This window comes from Phascolarctos cinereus, unplaced genomic scaffold (assembly GCF_003287225.1).
Source record: "Phascolarctos cinereus isolate Bilbo 61053 unplaced genomic scaffold, phaCin_HiC Scaffold_3;HRSCAF=262, whole genome shotgun sequence".
Taxonomy (NCBI): domain Eukaryota; kingdom Metazoa; phylum Chordata; class Mammalia; order Diprotodontia; family Phascolarctidae; genus Phascolarctos; species Phascolarctos cinereus.
Window position 1 is genome coordinate 40441737 of NW_027555736.1, and position 20174 is coordinate 40461910.

Genomic DNA, 20174 nt, shown 5'->3' on the forward strand with positions numbered 1-20174 from the left:
TCAATAAATGGTTGTTTCCTCTTCCCACCGCATCCCCCATTGGTGCCCAAGCAGTGTCAAGACCCAGAGCCTGTCTTCAAGTACATTGAGTAGATCTTCCTTAATTGTTTATTCAAGCACATGGACAAGAATCTTAGAGAATGAAGTTCAGATTGGCTACATAATTAGAGACACTATCCATATTGATGAGTATAGAGTCATGAATGATGTCCAGCAGAGTTACATTTAATGTTAGTGTTTTTAAAAAGTTACAATTAAGCATTCTTATCCCAATACCTGCAGCATGAAATAAATTTTATTATTGAAATTTTAAATCCTTAACCAGGTATCCTTTTTTGTTATGGCTTTGGTAATTATTTCATGATGAATTATTTAAGTTACTAGTAAGCAGTTATTTCTATACAATAATGCAGTGCTTTCTAAGTAATAGCTTTATGTTATGTTTTTAAATGTGCTGACTTTTAGTCTGCATTTTAAAATATTCACCTGTTAGGGAGCTAGTCTAAGACTTGCAATCAATTTTCAGTACTAATAATAAAATGAAATAGTATATGTAAGAACATATGACCAGAGATGTGAAAGCTTCTCTCTCTCTCTCTCTCTCTCTTCTCTCTCTCTCTCTCTCTCTCATATGTGCTTGCATGTTTTGGGGAAACGGCAGAATTTTGTATTTTATTTCAGAAATTAATAGAGTGGCCCTCATTAAGAGATTAGAAAATATACTGGCCTTATTAATGATTCTTTGAAGAGATGGGTTCTGTGGATGCAAAACATTATAAAGATTGTCAGATTTGGTTGATATGTTCATTTGCTTGCTGAGCTGCTTTTTTTGTCTCTATTTTTTATTCTTGGTTATAAGTTATGGCTCTCTGATATGGGAGAAGGGAGTACTATATTTAGAAAGGTAAAAAGAAAATAGGAAAAATTTAAAAAGCAAAAAGATGAATAGCATCTTTAGGATAAAGTGCTCATAAATTGCTATCAGGCCCTTTCTTAAAAAAAATCAATATATGTACATGTGATATTATCTGCATTATAATATATATTTTTTCTCAGTAAAAAACTTTGCCTTCTCTCTCTCCCACCACAACCATGGGAATGACAGAAATATGAAACCCCTGTTATAAACACACGTAGTCAAGTGAAAACAACTTTCTGAATTTGATCATGGCTTCCCCCAAAATACGTCTCGTTTTGCACTTTTGAGTCCTTCACCTCTGTATCATGAGATTGGTTATTAGTTCCCTGGAGTCATTGTTTCTCATTACCAAGTTTTTTATTTTTTGCCATGTTGTCATTGTTTAGATTGTTGTCTTTATTTTATTTCTTAAACACTGTGGCAGTATATACAAGTCTTCTCAGGTTTCTCTGAAACTGTCTCCTTCATCGTTTCTTTCAGCACAGTTGTATGCCGTTTCACTTATATACCGTCACTTGTTCAGCCATTCCACAATTTATGAGTGCCCTTTTCAGATTCCTGTTCTTTGCCACCTAAAAAGAACTTTCTGACCAGATAGTAAATGCTTAATGAAAACTTGATTTGTTAACTTGACTTAGGGATGGATTTATATAACTCGAGATTTTCTAGGGTAAAAAAACCTCATATATGGCTTATGCAGAATTAGCTAAAATCTTGTATATATCATTAATGTTCATGATTTCAGATCTGTCTAACTGCATTCTTGATTTTCTGTGATATAAAAGGTGATCGTATTGTTGGGTTATTTTTCTTTTCGTATTGTCTGGAAGTTTACCTTTACTAAAGCTCTATTCCAGATCATTGTGATATGAAGGTGACTAATACTAGGTTTGTCATCTGAACTAATGAGCTTAGCTAGATTCAGAGACTCATTCCCAGAGGTTTGGGAGCTGTCAGCTACAGCAGCCCAGAGAGTGGTTATAATGTGGGACTGTGGGAGGGAGTAGCCACACCCAGGAAGCCATAGACTCTTGAAGTTGGGAGGTAAGAAAAAAGAGGTTTATGTGCACACTGTCATTTATATAAACATCATTTATTGAACAGAGTTAAAAGCTCCCGGATTGTTCACTACTTCAGTCACAGAACGTGTCAGTTCTAGCGCTCTCTCGTTTGATTCTGAAACTAACTTGCGATGTTGTCTTGCAGGCTGGAAGTCCAACATGTGCATCAGCTCCCCATGGCTTCTCTCGCACATCTGTTACCCCATCGAACCAAGATATCTGCAGGTAGAGTGTTGCTTGTAGACCTGCTAGAATCCACATTGAAGGACAGTTCTTCCTGAAAAATATGTCATGAAAAGCACCATTGTGCTTTGCTTCATCATTTTCTAACTTTCTGATCAGTATACTTTTGATTCAGACTTTTAATGCTGATTTTGCGCACTGTTTGCTTGCCATGTTATCACACTGTTCTCATTTCTTCACTTTGATATATCTGTTTTCTCTTTTTTAATTGTTTTTACTTTCTGTCCTTTTATTCCACTGTTCTGCATGCAGTTCCAGTGCAGTGTTTTCTGAATGTTGTCATCACAGTCCCGTGCAGTCAGCTGTTGTCTTGAAATCTGCTCTCTGCCAGAGTTCTCTGACACAAGGGGTCACTGTGACAGTGATCTGTAAAGACACATTACAGGCCTCAAAGAAAAACTCCTATGGTCCAGAATGGATCCAGGCCTTTAAGCCTTCTAAGAATACCAAAGCCAGAAGAACTCTCAAGTTCTCCAAGTCCCTCAATGATGTGGTCGAGAAGGCCCAGAATAATATGGAGAATTTTGACTGTGTAGAAAGAACTTATTCTGAAGGAAAATTAGCACCACCTCAAGACCAGTGCCTCAGGATGAACAAATTTCACCATAAGGAAAAACAAATTCTCAATCTGAAACCTCTTGTATTTGGCAATTATAAACACTCACATGTTCCATCATTTTCTGCCAATCATTCAAGCACCTTTGGAATAGGAGCCAACCAAGGGAGTTTCAACATCCCATCCCTTGAAGAGAAAGCAGATAATGAGGCAGCCTTGAAAAGCAAACGATTGCTCTGTTACCTCTTTTCCTTCTCTCGCAGTTCAAGCACCAGCAGTTTGCACAAGTTCCATGAGCTGGAAAGCTGCCCTGCTGGTTTGCTGGCAGCTAAGTCTTCCAGTGTGTTGGTGGGGAGCACAGGCTTCTGCTCAGATGATATGGGGGATGATGATGTCTTTGAGGACAGTGTATCCTCCAAGCTGAAAAACAAGGAGATCCGGGCACCGCTCTGCTCTACTGAGAAAGATAGTGACCTGGATTGCCCTTCTCCCCTCTCTGAAAAGTTTACCCCCTTGTCCCCTGGGTCAACATCAGGAGACACATGCAGGTTGGTTTACCAAGAACCACCCTCCTTCATTGACCCTCCTATTAGTTCTGACTTGTTCTGCTTTCCTTGCCTCTCCAGTCTTTCTTTCTTGTTAAAGATGAAGGACCTGGCCACCAATTCAGGGTTCAGATACAGGTAATACGTTTTGTTGAGACCAGATTCCTTAATTCAAACAACAACAGCAACAGCAAACCCCCGTGAAGCTTAAGTTGTCTGTATTTGTTGATGCCAGAACTAGAGAAAAAGCCACAAATACTAAAGCTCAAGCTGACCTTTCTGAACGAAAGGAAATATATTTTTGCTGAAAGAAATTGGAAGTGAGAAAAATAAGTGTTACCATTTGATTTCTCAGGGTTTTTTTTTAACAGCTTATTCATTTCTAAAGATCGTTTCATTTTCAAGCAAAGGCTACCATTTCTAATCTTATCTCTTTATGACTCTGTTAAAGCCTGTCTTTTTTTTTTTTTAACATGTCCTGTTTATGGAGCAAATGCCTCCAGCAACTCCTCCTTTCCTTATGATGAAATGGATTGAGCCATTCCCAACAAAATTCTAATTCCTTTTAGCAATAGCTTTACCTTCCAGCTTTCTTAAGTCTACCTTCCCTTCCTCAAAACTCCTTTGGAATTTTCTCCTCTGTCTTTTGCTGTTGGCCAGACCTCTCGGCACTGAAATCACCAGCCTCCCTGTTCTGGTTTCACACCATTCACCACTCTTTCCTAGTTTCTGTTTTTTCCTGATGATTGAATCAGCAACCAGCATCAGAGAGAATGCGCAATATCCTGGGCCACACAGTTGGACCCCTTTCAGAAAAGGTGCCCGTCCTAGCTTGTTTTCCAACTGCTAAAAAACACTTCTCTACTTCTCAAAAATCGATTTAATGATCCGTGTTTCTTGAGGTTAGTAATCCTGTTGTGCTGCATGCTCTCCTACACATAAGGAATGGTTTGAACTCATAGCCACTTTTTTGTGGGCGGGTCTCAACTTTTGGCTTGCAGGTTTTCTGGGAATGGGGATGGGGGGAGGTTCATATCCTGCCTTTGTTGCGTCCTACTTGTATGACCTTGGGCAAGTCACTTAACTTCCCTGGACCTCAGTTTTCTCAATGGTAAAATATGGGGTTTGGACTAGATGGGCTCAGATCTGTGATCCTATAAGGTACACTGCCTATTAGTAGAAGAAGCAAACGGGTTGCTGTGGCTTCTTTGTACCTAACTAAGCTAGTGTGGGTGCCCTTTCATAGTTGGAAGATAAATCATCTTTTTTAGTCAGTGCAGCATTTTGTTTTGGGAATAGAGTAGAATAATTGCTAATTTTATTTTTAATTTAAATAAATCACATCTATGGATTTAAAGAATTTTGTTCCAGGAAATATTTCCTTGTGGCTTAAATACCTCTCTTAGTACAGTACCTAAGTCTTCCAAAAATAAAAACCCTCTGCATCATAATTCCTCAGACATCCTTTTCTTCTCCATTGCTGAAAACCTTCCAAGCCTTGTATTTGGCTGCAGTGAGGGAGAGAGAATGGTAGTTAGCAGTTTTTGTGCTCTCCATGCCTATACGTGGGCCCATAGCTTCTTCATGTGAAAGTGTTTTTCAGTGTGAATTGAGTAAGAATGTATATGGGGCTTGCCTTATGGTCACAGAGCTGCCTCTTAGATTTTCCACTGGAGTTTCACTTCTCCTATCAGTCTGCTTGTTTTGTGATGAACATATTTTATTTCTGGTGCAGGATATGTCACTGTGAAGGAGATGATGAGAATCCTCTTATTACACCCTGTCACTGCACAGGAAGTCTTCATTTTGTCCACCAAGCCTGCCTACAACAGTGGATCAAAAGTTCGGACACACGATGCTGTGAGCTCTGCAAATACGAGTTTATAATGGAGACCAAATTAAAGCCTTTAAGAAAAGTATGTATGCAACATAGCACTTTTAAAACAAGGTTGCCCCCCCTGGAATGTGTCTGACTTTACTAAAATGAATAAAAGAGATTGAGAACTTTGCTGTAGAGATGTGCTAAGCCATGGCCACAATCCTACTAGACCGGCATGCAAGCCAGGGTCCTGTGACTCTCCCCTTTTACTCTGCCTGCTATGTCACATTGCTATTCCAAATTAAGTATATTGTTGGTGATGGAAAAGTAACTCATGTTAACTAAATAGAAAACAGCTCGATTCCACTACCATTCTGGCTGATAGATTGAGTGATTGCTAGAAGGAGATACATTGGGATTGTACTGAGTGATAAAATTATTTCTTTTCTTAAAAGTACGGAACAGGGAGGCAGCGAGGTGGCACAGTGGATAGAGCACCGTCCCTGGAGTCAGGAGGACCTGAGTTCAAATCTGGACTCAGACACATAACACTCACTAGCTGTATGACTGTGGGCAAGTCACTTAACACCAATTGCCTCACCAAAAAAAAAAAAGTACAGAACAATTGCTGGGTTGCTTTAAAGCAGCATCCATAATGAGAAAACCCCACCAACTGCTGGTTCGTTTGCCCATTACATAGTTATTGAATCCCTTTTTGCTCATTCTGCCCAGAACCAAAATACATTGAATTTGCTCTCCTGTTTCCTACCATTACCATCAGTCTTAAGGCTAGTGTCTGCTTCCCTTTTTAGTAATTTAGTTCATCTCATCCCCTCCCAAATAGATTTGTCTGTTTATTCTCTGGACTGGTGTATGTACACTAAGAAGGTGCAGGAAGGAACACACTCTTTGAAGACATAGGGGTCCATGGGGCTGAGCTCTTCTTCAGCTTCTTTGGCAGTAAATCATTTTCCTCCAGAATTGCTCAGATATGGGCTTAGATCCAGTCATTGTACACAGAAAGAGCAGTATAAGGTGTGTATCACTAGGGAGGATGTGACCGGTGCATTTGTCTGTTTCAGCACAGTGGTTGTATGATTTAAGTTCAGCCCATTCACAGCTAAGGGAGATGTGAAACTCAGTTCAGATTATACTTTCTTCCCCAAAACTCCATATTTTTACTTTTGTGCAGACCACCTAAAGTTCAGGTGAACAACCGAGAAGGTGAATGGAAGGGGTGGAGCTATCCCAGGAGGGCTGAGCAGGGCCTCTTGTTGCTTGGCGGCCAGCACTCTTACCTGAGGGGTGGTAATGCCTAGGAGATGAGGCTATTTTTTTTTTCCTTTTAGCATGAGCTGGCGGGATCATCATCTGCCTGGTCCTCATATTGTGGAAGGCCTTTTAAAGGCCAGGACCTGGGGATATTATCCAGAAACCACTTTAATCCCATTCCTGAATTGGTTTATTCTTTGCTAGATTAACCGATCTTCTAGTTCTAAATCTGCGATTCTGTGATATTTTTCAAGGTTATAGAAAAATACATGAGTAGGAAAGAGGGAGAAAAAATTAGGTATTATATATATGTATAATATATTTACCTACTCATAACATAAAATAGTAACAATATAAACATGTATCATCACTTGTTCTGAAGTGAAAGAGAATAGTCCTATCTAAACAGTAGCTCCAGCATTTGTAGTACTCAATAAATATTTGTTGAATTAAGAAATAAATTAAATACACCAACACTACAAGAAATAACCTGGGATAGAAGAAATAGCACTGAAGTAATAATGTTGTGCATATACTACCCATTCATCTTATAGGGTTGTGAGAAAAATGCTTAGTAAACCTTAAAAACTACAGAAATTTGAAAAGTTTTATATATATATATATATATACATACATACATACGTACATACGTACGTACATATATACATATATATATATATTTTTCTTTGTTCTGTCCAGAACAAAATTGCCCCTCTGATTTCCATCTCCTGTCTTAAAATTAGTTATGTAACCAGACGTGTATTAAGCACTTCCTCTGTGCCCCAAAATGTGCTGTGTGTTGTGGCTGCATAAAAGCAGCCTGTGACTTAATCTCTGCCTTGAAGGAGCCAAGGCCCTAATTTCAAGCATTTTTACAAAGCTCTTCCAGGATGGTATAAAATCAAATGCAAATTGAATGTGCAGATTATCAGGTACTAGAGGGCTTCAGAGAGGGGACAGACCACTATGGGAAGACTTCATGGGGACCATAGAACCAGAATAGTCCTTGGAAAAATGGAGAGAAATTGGATAAACAGATGACAGGAAGGCTGTGTTAAGGTCAGGGAACAATGTGATCAAAGGCAGGTGTTGAGCATGTTCTATTGACAAGACTCAGTAAACCGGCCTGGTTAGAATAGAGCAGTTGGTGCTAGGCAGTAGTTGGAAATTAGACATGTAGACTGGGGGGAGGGGGAGTGTGGGATTGAGGCTCTGGCTTCATTAGTATATAAAAAATAAACTCATGGTTGTGGACTAAAACTATAGCATTAAAAAAGATGTCCCCCAAAAAGGCTGAAAACTGACCTAGATTCTAAATTATCAGTAAAATCGAATGATCCTTCCAAAATTCAAATCAATGAAAAGAAAGGAGGACCCGTTTTCATTTCAGTGTAGCGCTTTTAATTGCTAAAAGCTGAAGTGATCACTAAGTGGTAGTGAATCCTATACAGAAAAGGATGATGATAGTTGCTGTAGGACTGGGAACTGGGGGATCTGGTTTTAAGACCTAGCTCTTCCTAGCCAAGGATTTGTTATATGTCCTTGGGCAAATTACTGCTCATCTCTGGTTTCCTCACCTGTGAAGTGAGCAGTATTACTCCCAATGATCTCTAATATCTCTGCCAACTCTAACATGAAATATGCAAAAATATACAGGCTATTCAGGCTTTGTTCTCATTCTGCACTCTCACTGAGTGTCTATAACTTTGGGCTACATTGGTGAGCTTTTAGATGGCAGGACAGGAGAATGATAAAAGAAACCAAAGTTATTCATGTCTGAGAATTATTAGCTTCAAATGCAAGCTTTTTTATTTTTTATTGTGAATGTAATGGAGAACAAAAAAGCAAACTTCTTTTGACAATGACTTCTGTGGTATATTTGTGACTCGGTTTACTTGTGTGTTTTCACTTCAGCACCCTTCCCCCCCTCCATTTACCTATGGCATTGGGAAAAGTGGGAGTTTCCAAAAGATACTCCCCACCTGGAGCTGTAAATTGTCTTCTAATTTACATTATTATCTAGGGGTCAATGTAGAGATGTCTATAAGAATAAGTTTTTAGTTGGTGAGAAAATTTTTGTTGGACAGATAGTTTATTGTTTCCTCATTAATCCTAATTTTTTTGTCATACAGAAAACTGGTTCCAAAAATGAAACACTAACAAGCAGCTTATCTCTTGATAGGAGAGTAAATGTTGTTTGTAAAGGGGAGAGGACAAAGCAGTGCTTCCAGTAGGAAGTATTCTCACAATGTTATTTTCAGTCTCTTTTTTTTTAAAGACTCAGATTTTATGCTGTTTTCTCTTATTTCTTGTCAGTGGGAAAAATTGCAGATGACATCCAGTGAACGGAGGAAGATCATGTGCTCTGTAACATTCCATGTCATTGCAATCACATGTGTGGTGTGGTCCCTGTATGTACTCATAGACCGGACTGCTGAGGAGATTAAGCAGGGACAAACAACTGGTATGTCTAAATGTAAACCATTTAGTACCAACCCTCCCTGCCACTCCACCCTGTTTCCCAAAGTCTTTTAAGTTACTACAGATGTTTCGGATAACATATGGTGATTTCAGGCTGAGCCTGAAGCTTAGTTACAATATGAATCTCAATGTGGCATAAAAGAGTCCTGAATTTAGAGCCCAGAGACCAAATTTCTAGTTTTGACTTCAACATTTTCTGGCTATGTGATCTCAGAAAAGTCCTGTCATCTTTCTGAGGCCATTTCCTGATCTGTGAAATAGGGATTATAATACTTACCCTCCCTAAGATCTCCCTAGGATGGTAATGAAGATTAAAGGAAATAATGCACCTAAATTGTGTGTTGTGGTGGTGGCGATCTCAAATATGTGCTGTGGACAGACATGTAAGATTCTCCTTGTACCTGAGAGGTCAGGTAGCGACAAGGCCCAGCTGACCAGGTGTTAGGAGCCATGAAGGGAGGAGGAAGAGCAGGCTTTGGAAGCAGATGGAGGTCAGTGTTGGACACTTGGGAGTTTGACTATTGGCAAAATATCCTGGTGGAGATGTCCACTCTGTGGTCTTGAGCGCAGTAGTGGGGGTGGAGTTGAAGGCAAAGATTGGGAAATGATCCACACAGTTGATACTTGAAGTCATAGGAAAGGGTGACATTTGAAAAGTCACCATGTATAAGGAAAATAAGAAGTTTGAAGATGTGTAGGTGGCAGAAGTAGCAAAAAAGAACTCAGTGAAAGTGACTCGTAAAGAGCAGTTAAAGGATGGGAACAGAACTGGTAAGAATCGTATGAGAGAAGCCAAGAAGAGGAGTGGCCAGTGCTGTCGGAGGCAGAAGTGAAGTCAGAGGAGCTGAGGATTGGGAAGAGCCTTACTGGGCTTACTGGCGTTATCGCCAGTCTTTTAGAGAGCAGAGTAGTTGGGAGGAATTGCAGGGTCAGAGGAAGGTTTGTGTGGGGCAGAGCAAATTGGCAGGGGAGGAGGTTCATGGGAAAGGAGGAATGTGATGCAGCAAAGGTCCTAGTAGAGGTGGAAGGGGACAGAAGTGAAGGGCTCAAGGGTCAGTCTTTGAAGGGCAGGAGGGAGGAAGTACAGGCAAGCTTGGAAGTGAGAAATTTCAGAACATGAAGAAGGGTTTGTGGAGGGAAATCATTCTGGATAGTTCTAATCTCCACAAAGGAAGAAAGAGACAAGGAGGGAGGCTGAAGGTGCTGTCCATGTGGTGGGACATAAAGAGTTGAAGATTGAGGAACAAAAGGAACACTGTTGAGCATTGAGAGCCCATCTGAATTTAAATAGCATGACTTTATAGGTAAGCCAATCTGGTTGTTTTAATGGTGTTACCTGGCAGGTTTGGGCACCTGGAGACAGAACAGAGAAAATGGATGGAGATAGAGTTTTAACTAGATCTGAGGATTTGCAAGGAGCAAGTATAGTGGGAATTTTGAAGGGGAAGAGATTCTAGGGTGAGAGGGAGGACATTATAGACATGGATGGCCATGAGGTCCATGCTGGTAGGAAGGCACATGAAGCCACACGGAAACAATAGTAGCAAGAGATCAAGAGATTAAAAATCTTGGTGACAGCAAAAAGAAGTTTTAGAGGATGAAAGAGACAAATGGATAGGAAATTGTGTCAATACAGTCTCAGAATTTCAGACTTAGAAGGGACCCCATAGGTCACCTAGATCCACTCATCCTCTAGTCAGGAAGGGACTACTTCAGAGTTCAGGATGTTTGTTGAATAAATGAACTTCCTTCCATGCAGTTTTTAGATTTTTTTTTAATGTGGCAGCTAGGTGGCTCAATGGATAGAGCACTTGGCCTGGAGTCAGGAAGACTTGAGTTCAAGACTTGCATTCAAAAGGCCTCAGACACTTATTAGCTCTGTGACCCTGGGCAAGTCACTCAACTTTACTTTGCTTCAATCTGCTGGAGAAGGAAAGGGCAAACCACTCTAGTATCTTTGCCAAGATAACCTCATGGACAGCATTGGCATACCATGGTCCATGGGGTCACAAGGAGTTGGACCACAGCAGCAGCAACAATGTGAAAAATGATAATTTATGTATTTTGGGAATGTCCAGTTGAGCCCAGATCTATAATAGTATTATATTTATTTAAATGAGTGCATATAACAGTGTTACTTTGACTTTTTGGGGGGACAGAGCAAACCATATTGACAGATTCTGAAGGACATTTTATTATCTGATACCAAATTTGTATTCCTTAATAGGCCTAATCACCTGCTATGTTTTGTACAAATTTATTTTATTAAATACAAATTCAAATACCTTGGCCATTTTAAAATATGGCCAGTATTAGATCTTACTTGGCTTTACTCTTTGTCCTTAGCGGTCCAATTTGTGATGAAGAAAATTCCTTTTTAAAAGAATTTTTAAGAAAATTCCAGGCCCAAAGCCTGTTGTGAGTTACATGCTCACACACATTAGAAGAGAGATCAGGGCTTGCTCTTGCCGACTTCCTTTGTAGACTTTCCATATTCCACTCTCCTTCCTTAAGAATCCCCCAAGCCCCATGGCTCTTCTCATGGGGAAGGACCCATGCTATCAGAAGGCAGGCATTGGAATCAGGATATGCCATCTATCTGCATTGGACAGCACCAGATCGTCATCCTAAGTTGTATAAATTGTCATTATCAGTCTAGCATGTTTTAAGTGTATGCTCAGTAATCACTGATGTGGAGCTGTTTGAGTTGCTGTTTGGAGTTCAGCCAAATTGCCATTCCGGTTGTAAAAACTTAACCTGTGAAGATATTGGGAGAATTCCCATGGCCTTCCTGAGCCACAGCTTACACATGGACAGTGAATGCAATGTGTACATCCCTTTAGACAAGAATCATTTTAATTAGTTGTGAAAGACACTATTAAGATGCTTTTCACTTACCTTAAATTATTTTAAACATAACATAGGTATTCACAAGGAATAATATATCAGAGAAATCATAATGCAGGAGAAGAGGAAGGGAAAATCCACAGAGAATTTTTTAAATGCTTCACATTCCTTGGAAAATTTGTTCATTTTCGCTTATTTCGCCAACTTAAATAAAAAGTCTCTTTCACATTTTCAGTGATAGATTTCAAGAGTCTCTGTTTAGCTTAATATGTCTTGGGAATCTGAGGTTTCCCACAGCCCTCAATGGGAAATGAGGTACATGGTCAATAGTACCTTGTGTTTCAGTAGAAACTAGTAACCAAAAAGCTGGATTAGCAGCGACTGTGTAATGTCATTTGTAATTAACATCTCCTCATGCCTCTGATTCCTCCATTAGTAGAATGAGCCACGTATTGGATTACCTTTGTGGGATGTAATAGAGATTAAGAGAACAGTGCTTGATAAAGCATTGTGTGACTCAGTAAATAACTTGTAGATGTCAAGGTCTGCATTTCTTGTAAGTAAATCTTAGATGCTTTTACAGTTATTTTTGCTACTAAAGCTATTATTGCTTATTAAGTTTGGAAAGGACTATTTGTCTAGCATTTATTTTTGGGTCTGTTCAGAAATGGTGGCAGAAACACAGTCTTACCTGTATTTACCCATAATCTTGAAGTCATACGTCCAGCATCCACAAACCTTAACCATTTATCAGTGTAAATTGTGACCACAAAATGAAAGGGAGTTAACAATACACAGAGTAGTTAAGTGGGAGGAAAGAGAAAAGCTCAGTTTTCAAGTTTGTTGTGAATCTGGCTGAATCATTCCATGAATCATTCCATGAACCATTCCATTAATCAGTAGACTTTTACCAGTAGAGGAGACTGAAGAGAAAAGCAAGAAGAAAATCTTCTTTTGCAAACAATGGTGGAATATGCTAGGCAAGAGGCTGGTCTTTGACCAGTAAAGAATGTGGTAAAGGGACTAAACATGAGGCAGGAATCTTAAAGAAATTTCATTTGCTGACAGCAAGATCGTCGAGTTTAGAGTTCTTATTTAGCTCTGATAACTCATTAACTCTTTCTCTCCTCAGGGATCCTAGAATGGCCCTTTTGGACTAAACTGGTGGTCGTGGCCATAGGCTTCACTGGTGGACTGCTCTTTATGTATGTACAGTGCAAAGTGTACGTACAATTATGGAAGAGACTTAAGGCTTATAACAGAGTGATCTATGTCCAGAACTGTCCAGAAACGAGTAAAAAGAATATCTATGAAAAACCTGCACTAACAGAGCCAAATTTCGAAAGTAAAGATGGGCGACATGGGGCCTGTCATTCTGACACAAACTCTTCCCGTTACACAGAGCCTGAAGACTGTGGAACAGAAATTCTTCAAGTCTGAGAAGGGGCTGTTTATTTTTTCCCAGACATTCATGAAGAGCTGAGATAACACTGTTTACCACAAACTGTATACCTTAAGAAAAATCAGCCAACAGCTTAGACTGGGCGGCAGTTGAATTTTTTATTACGTTCTGTTTTTCTAAATCATCTTCAACTTATCTTTTAATGTGTTATCATGGTGGCTTACCTCTTATGTTGAGTATCTTATGGGTGTGCTCGGTGAGAAGGAATGGGAAAATGTAGGTGACTGAGGCTACTGAGAGGGAGCCATTTTGCCAGCTTATTCGTGGTTAGCCAAGTTGTAAAACCTAAAAGATGCATAGAAGGAAAACAAAATACAGAATATCTATGAGCAGCTGCACCATGAAGCCTGAATTGGATTTTCCAAAGAGTCCTTTCTTTCACTTTGACATCAGATACCCCTAAGAACACTGGGAAGAAGCCAACTGTCATGCAAAGTCTCCATTAGCCAAGGAGAGCCTGAGAGAGGTGCACTGGAGCCTCTGCTGATATCTGCCATTAACATCTCTCTTGGGTGGTCAGGTTACGATCATGCTTTACATATTAAGATGAGTGACTCACAAAGCAAACAGCACTTTCAAAAACCTTTATTTTGTAATACGTGTGTTCCATTGGATTGAAACTTGAAAGAATGTTTCATTTCAAAATAGTCCTTTCAATACACTTGGCCCTTTCCTGTAGGCCCTACAGACCTTTTTGCCTTATGATATCTAAAATGTTTGTGATTTCCAATACATCCCCACAGAATCTTTGTGAGCATAATGGGAACACACCCTAACATGGAGCTATCACATGAATAAGTTCATGGAAATTCATGGATGTAAGATGTTTATTTGAAAATATGATTTCGATGGGTTTAATCGTATTTTTATCAAGATTATGTATGACAACTGTGCACATGTACTTTTAGATTATCTAGTCTTAGCTACAGAAATAAAAGGTTGTGTGTTGTGACCTTACAGGAGGGCAAGGGAGTGAATGATCAGAAATTGGTTGACTTTCTTTTGATGCTAATTTGTATCCAAATTTCTCCAATTTGTGCTACTGTGAAGAATGAATTTGAATTAAGAAGTAAATGTTTATCATGCCTGCAAGTGTGCATGTGTGTGTTTTAGCAGGTACAGGCAGTGAAAAGAGCTTATGAAAGTTGTATTGACCTAATTACTAAGTTTATAGAAGAGGAAAGTTGGGGACCTCTGCAGGTATGGTAGATAAGGTATTACGCTGGATAAGGGAGAAATCTGGTTCAGTGGCCTCCTACAGGCCATTTATCTAATAGCTCTTCCCCTGAAATGGAAAATATTGGGAGCATGATATCAGAATGACTAATTCTGGCACCAGGAAGTGACCTATTTTGAATCAAATTGACTTTAGATGCATTGTTTTTAGGTGAAGTGCCCTGCTTGTATAAATAAACTGGTAAACTGACTGGGCCTCAGTTTTGGAAAACAACTTCTGTTGTCTCCATTGAAGGGACAGAAGGCCTATACTCAGACATTACCTTAACTAAATTGAATCAAAGAAAACCATTAAATATATTATAGCCAGTAGAGTATCCAGCCTATTCCTACTTCCCACCGCTCCTTGTGTTTTTTAAAGAGAAAAAAACATAATATGGAGTAAACTTGGTTGCTTAGAAAACTCCATTTTGAAATCCAGCTTTTTAAAAATTTCTCATATAGCTTGGCTTGAGCAGGATAGCAAACTAGACAGAAAGATCCCGGAGAACAGCTTACATCCTTAAAATACACCATAAAAAACATCCCCCATCTTCTTTGGACCTTCGATTGGTGAAGAAATTATTTTCTTGCAGTCCAAGAGAGGAAGAAGACAAAGGACCTTCAGGTTCCCAGTGTAACCCACTGTGTTTGTAAGCTTCCCGGCTTCAGTCACATTACTCTTTGGATGCTTTCAGCTTCACAAACCTCCAGCTAATATGTCTGATGAGACTTTTCTGGCCTGGCAATGGCTCTCTTGGTCCCTTCCATTCTTTTGTCATGAAAGCAGGTGAGACTTCCCTGTCTTGTTCCCTTCCTCTTATCCCAAGCCAGTCAAAATCTGTGCTTGGGTAGACTGTGTTTCAAAGTGCCCTTACTCCTGCTGCTTCATCAGGCCTGACCTGTGAACACAGTGATTGAAGGTTGTCTGCTCAGGTGTGTTAAGTAACAGGTCTGCCAGACCTTCAGGCTTTTAAACAACCACCTTTTTCATAGCCCAGTTGACATTTCTTTCTACCACTTCTGACAATAAATCTTTAGAAAGAAGGGTTAAAATTGGTGTGACCTGCCTAGTCTTATGTTGGCACGTTCTAAAAGAGTTTAACAAAGTTCTTTTATGTCATGCCTTGTGAACTTTCTTCCTCTTGAGTCACTTCAGGAAATGTATGTAAACTCTGGACAAAAATCAGACATCCTCTACAACAGGGCTTCTTAAACTTTTTCCACTTGCGACCCCTTCAGCTCTAGTTGTGATCCCCCCTCCCCCCTGTTTGAAAAGTGCTGCTCTGTAGAGCTGGGTGACCCAGGAAAGTATGGTAGGCTGCCTTAATTCCTGATTCTCTTATGTTTGTGACAAGAGCTTTCTTTGTAAATCTGTTCTTTCATGTGAGCCAGGGTTGCAGTTGGCATGGACAAGGTATGGCAAGATACCATCCCATATCTTTTCATAGGTCTAAAACTATCCTGTGACCTTGATATAGGTCCCCCAAAAAAGGACTTTGCCTGTGAAAAAAACACCTCCTACTTATTCTACTTCCGTATATCTTCCACTGAATTGATACACAAATTACTCTACTTCATTTTTTTTACTGTAAAAGGAATCTGGTACTGACCATCCCTAATCCTGTTACTAGTCACTGCTACAGTTTCCACTTGCTTGCAGTGTTCTTAATCCCCAAAGAAATGTTGACTCACTATGATACCATCTCATGGAAGCAAAGATGAATACTTTCTGAACTTTGCTGGCCATAAATGTGTTTTCCTAATATTGTTATATTGATTGATTAGAACTATTGCTGTCTCCTTACCCTCCCCACCTCACAATGGACTTTAGTGATAAGACTGACACACCAGATGGATTTCTATAAATGATCCATGAAACCGGGATCAACCCGCAGGCAGTAAGTAACAAACCCTTGAAGTTTATGTTTGGGACCTTGGCTGGACTGAGGAGAGCACCAGAGGCCCGGGTTCCCATCGAACCCACCAGAGAGAGCTGTGGTTTGCTTACCAGGCTGCTCCAGGATCCAGAAATGGCTTTAGGTGTGTGCACTTAGCCTTTTTGTGTGTGGCTACCCATGCTAACAGGTCGTATATATATTAAGCCATGTAATGTGTTAAAATCCCTTGACTACTTAACAGAAGCTCTTGTCTTCAGAAAAGGTGAAGAGTGATTGGACAAAAATGGGTGTCCTAATCCCTCCCTGCTATTGATCCTGGTCCCTACATGCCCTGTCCCCAGCTTCCTTGGTTTATCTCATACAGGTGCTCCCAACAGCGACTGCTGATTGTTGTAGGCAGCAGAGTCACCAGAGCGCGCAGGTGCATTTCTCTTCAAATGTGCTGCCAATCCCTGGCCCAACTACTTATTCCATCCCATGGTGAGAAGACACCTCATCCTGTCATCTATATCTATATATCGTTTCAAAGTTAGGCCCTGCCTTCCAGATTCTGACCATCTGAGGTAGCTCAGCCAGGAAGAATCTCACTTAATTTCTACAGTCTCAGAAGTCTTCTGACATCTTTGGAATCAGGAATAGTGGTAGATGGAGAGGGTCAGGAAAATCACCAACAGCCCTTGTTGGAGTCCCAAATTCTGTTGCCCAGGCAGGTTCAAGAGCAAGTATGTTTTATTCTTATTTATTTTTTTGTTGGTTGGCATTATCCCATATGGACAAATGTTTGGCGTAAGTTTCCCCTGTGAATTTAATTTGAAATGCTACGGCTACACTTATGTGGACCAAGGAAGAGCCCGGCCCCCAACAAAAAGCACTCAGCTTCGTTTAGGAAATAATTTCTCATGTTTTACAGCTGATCTGACATTTAGGTGCAACATTTGTAGATACTTGTATCCTGTTAATAAAATCGAATTTACACTGGCATGGGTCATGTAGTTTATAAAAGACATTTGACAGTCGGCAATTTTTTTAGTTCCTTAGGAAATTTCTAGTAATTTAAATGTATAGTTTTGTAACCTTTTATGTCTGTTAGTCTTTTCTCAGTATTACCACTTGGAGAACTCTTAGTTTCTTAAACTGTAATGGGTTATTTGTGCTGTGATACACAGGTTTGTTGACTGCAGCAATAAAATATTTCTATGAAAAGGAACACGGCCATGATAATTTTCTGAGAGGAAACTGAAAATGTCACATGAGTAGAAAAGTTTCCCTGCCTTACCAGCCACATGCAGGTGTGACTCTATGCATTTTTTAGGTTTCTGATCTTTGCATGCTAAAAAAGGAGAAAACTCAGTTCTTAGGTGATTTTCTTTCCCTCCCTGTTCCCCTTCCAAAATCTTTCCTTCTGCAGAATTCCAGTGGAGGAGCTCTTTCTTGTAGCTGTCTGGCTGCAGAGCATGGGACCATAGATTTAGAGGAGGAAAGAATCCTTTATGTGGATGAAGAAGCTGAGGCCAAGAGAGGGTGAAGAATTTGCCTGGGGGAATTTAAAACCAGGTTCTCTGATTCCAGGGGCTAGTGTTCTTCAGTATACTTCTGCCTTTCAAATGTAGTCTTCATCCTTCTTAAACTGCCACATTTCAGTGACTTGATGAGAAAAATCAGGGCAAGAGACTGACTCTAAATCATAAAGACTCAAGTTGAAAAGAACATTGGAAATTATTGAATCCAACGCTCTTATTTTACAAAGGCAGAAACAGGGAATTGAGGTGACTTGCCCAAGTCTTTTTTTTCTGTATTGTCTGCTGAGAGCTAAAATAGATTCAATAAACATATTACCTAAAGCATTCAAATTCCTGTAGTAATCACTGTTTTATATTTAGGGGGGGGGGGAATTAAACCTGAGGATGGAGAATGGAGTACTGTTATTTTGCAGTCAGTACACTCTAATTATCCTTAACCTTTTAAACATTTACTGTACTTGAATAATCTGCTTGGTCCCGTACATGGGGAGAAAAGGACAACCACCAAAAATCTCTTCCCAGTAAATCTTCCCTCTCTGCTAAAGTGAATTGATGTCTGTGTTCCTGTTGGGTCAGGAGTGGGGTATACAGTAGGATAGAGAGGGTGGGTGATGTGAACTTTGAGGAAACACACCACCAGCATCAATAAGGTTTGATGACCTAGAGAGTATTTCCATGTTGTATCATTGAATAGAGTTTTGGTCAGCTGGGAATCCCCAAAGGATTTCTTTTTTGTGTCTGGTTTTCTTTTTTTAAAAAAGATAATTAACATTCATTTTTAAATATTTTGAGTTCCTAATTCTTTCCCATTCTTCAGCCCTTCCCCCACCTAATGAGAAGACAAGCAACATGATGTCATTTACACATTTGAAGTCATGGAAAACATACTCCAAAATATTTCAATATGAATCTTTCAGAATGGGACCTTCTAGAGAGGATAAATTTTCCCTAGAACCTGTGGTTGATGATTCGCGTGGCCAGTTCTGGTGCTGTAGTTCCATGCATCATAATAGCATCCCTGGAGACTTAGGACACTGAAACTACAGAATCACTGATCTCCTGCCATTTTTATTCTCATTTGGCCCCTGCCATGGAAGTGAGAATAACAAATCATGTTGCCCGTGCCCAACATGGTCAGAGAGGCCATGTTCCTGAATGAGCTGAGAGTGGCCAGATTGCCTTGGCGTCAGGGCACAGGAGAGCTTCAGCCCCATCCACCAGTGGTGGTAGAAGAGCTGACCCCAACTTTGGTTGATCCTGCTGAGGCGTGTGACCCATGACCCAAGAACCATGATGTCTTTAGGAAGGTGGAAGGAAGTAAGGCCCTGCTTCCAAGACTCATTCAACTATACCACTGAAGGACTTGGAGAAAGTAGCTCAGACTTCTGAGAGGTGCCTGTCACTGCACCAAGCCCCTAAGGTTTTACAAATGATGAGATGAGATCTCTATCCTTTAAAAACTTCTTAGTCTAGAATGCCTATAGGCAAGGAGGGCAAAAAGATGGGAGGCAGGGAAGGAAAGAAGAGAGGGAAAGAGGAAAGAGAGAAGGAAGGATGGGGAGGGAGGGAGAGAGGAATTGATTATTCAGTTCTTACTTTGTACCAGGGAGCTTAAACTCTAAATGGAAGAGAAAACATGTAAGAGAGTTTGGTTTCATGGCAGACAGGCCCGGGAACCTCAAGAGTTGGTTTTAGAAAAAGGGCAGCCAATTCAGAGCTGCATCTCATGGGTCCTGAAAGGTACCTGAGTGCTTGGGCTTGACGAGTAATTCTGACCTCGCCACATGCTGCTCTCTGCCTGGTATCTGAGGAGGAGGGATTTTCTTTCTGGAGTCAAGCATCTGTCTTTCTTCTCTAGGCAGGATAGCATTAAAAAAGCACATAACCAGGACTTAATTTGGATTGGGACTTTCCTCCACCAAGCTTCAAAAGTGGTGATGGTGGTGGTGGTTTGCACCCTAAAGATCTTTGGATCTAAGTGTTACTGTGCTGGGGTGGGGTCTGGGTTAGCGGTTGTCTGTGAGGATAGGGAAGCTTCAGAGAGCAAAGGCCAGGCAGCTCTGAGAGGGGACGATGGATAGGATCAACTTCTACAAGAGTAGCTAACTTCCCAACTCCAGCTGAAGTAGACTGCAATGGCAGGACCCATTAGTCAAATCAAAAGGCTGTTCCATGCCTACTAATTCTTTCTTTGTCCTTTTTGAAGCAGGTGTCCGAGGGGCTGTACTTGTGCCCTCCTAGCCAACCATCAAGAACTACAGAAATTGAAAGGTATGTAGTTCCAAGCCTTAGAGTCTGCCTAGCAAGCCATGCATGATGCCATTCATTACTGG

General features: G+C 40.3%; 1 protein-coding gene across 5 annotated transcripts in view; it reads left to right on the forward strand.

Annotated features, from left to right (window-relative positions):
• MARCHF8 (membrane associated ring-CH-type finger 8) overlaps nt 1-17528 on the forward strand; it is a 94251-nt gene extending 76723 nt beyond the window's left edge. For 4 of the 5 annotated variants that reach the window (XM_020994481.2, XM_020994479.2, XM_020994478.2 and 1 more), the window contains exons 4-8: nt 2126-2205; nt 2476-3327; nt 5060-5240; nt 8732-8879; nt 12876-17528. In XM_020994481.2, the coding sequence (XP_020850140.1) occupies nt 2126-2205; nt 2476-3327; nt 5060-5240; nt 8732-8879; nt 12876-13183 (1569 nt within the window). In that variant the 3' untranslated portion in view covers nt 13184-17528. The remainder of the gene's footprint in view (nt 1-2125; nt 2206-2475; nt 3328-5059; nt 5241-8731; nt 8880-12875) is intronic. The other variant, XM_078150782.1, reaches the window with a different exon arrangement.
• Nucleotides 17529-20174: the final 2646 nt, after the last annotated feature.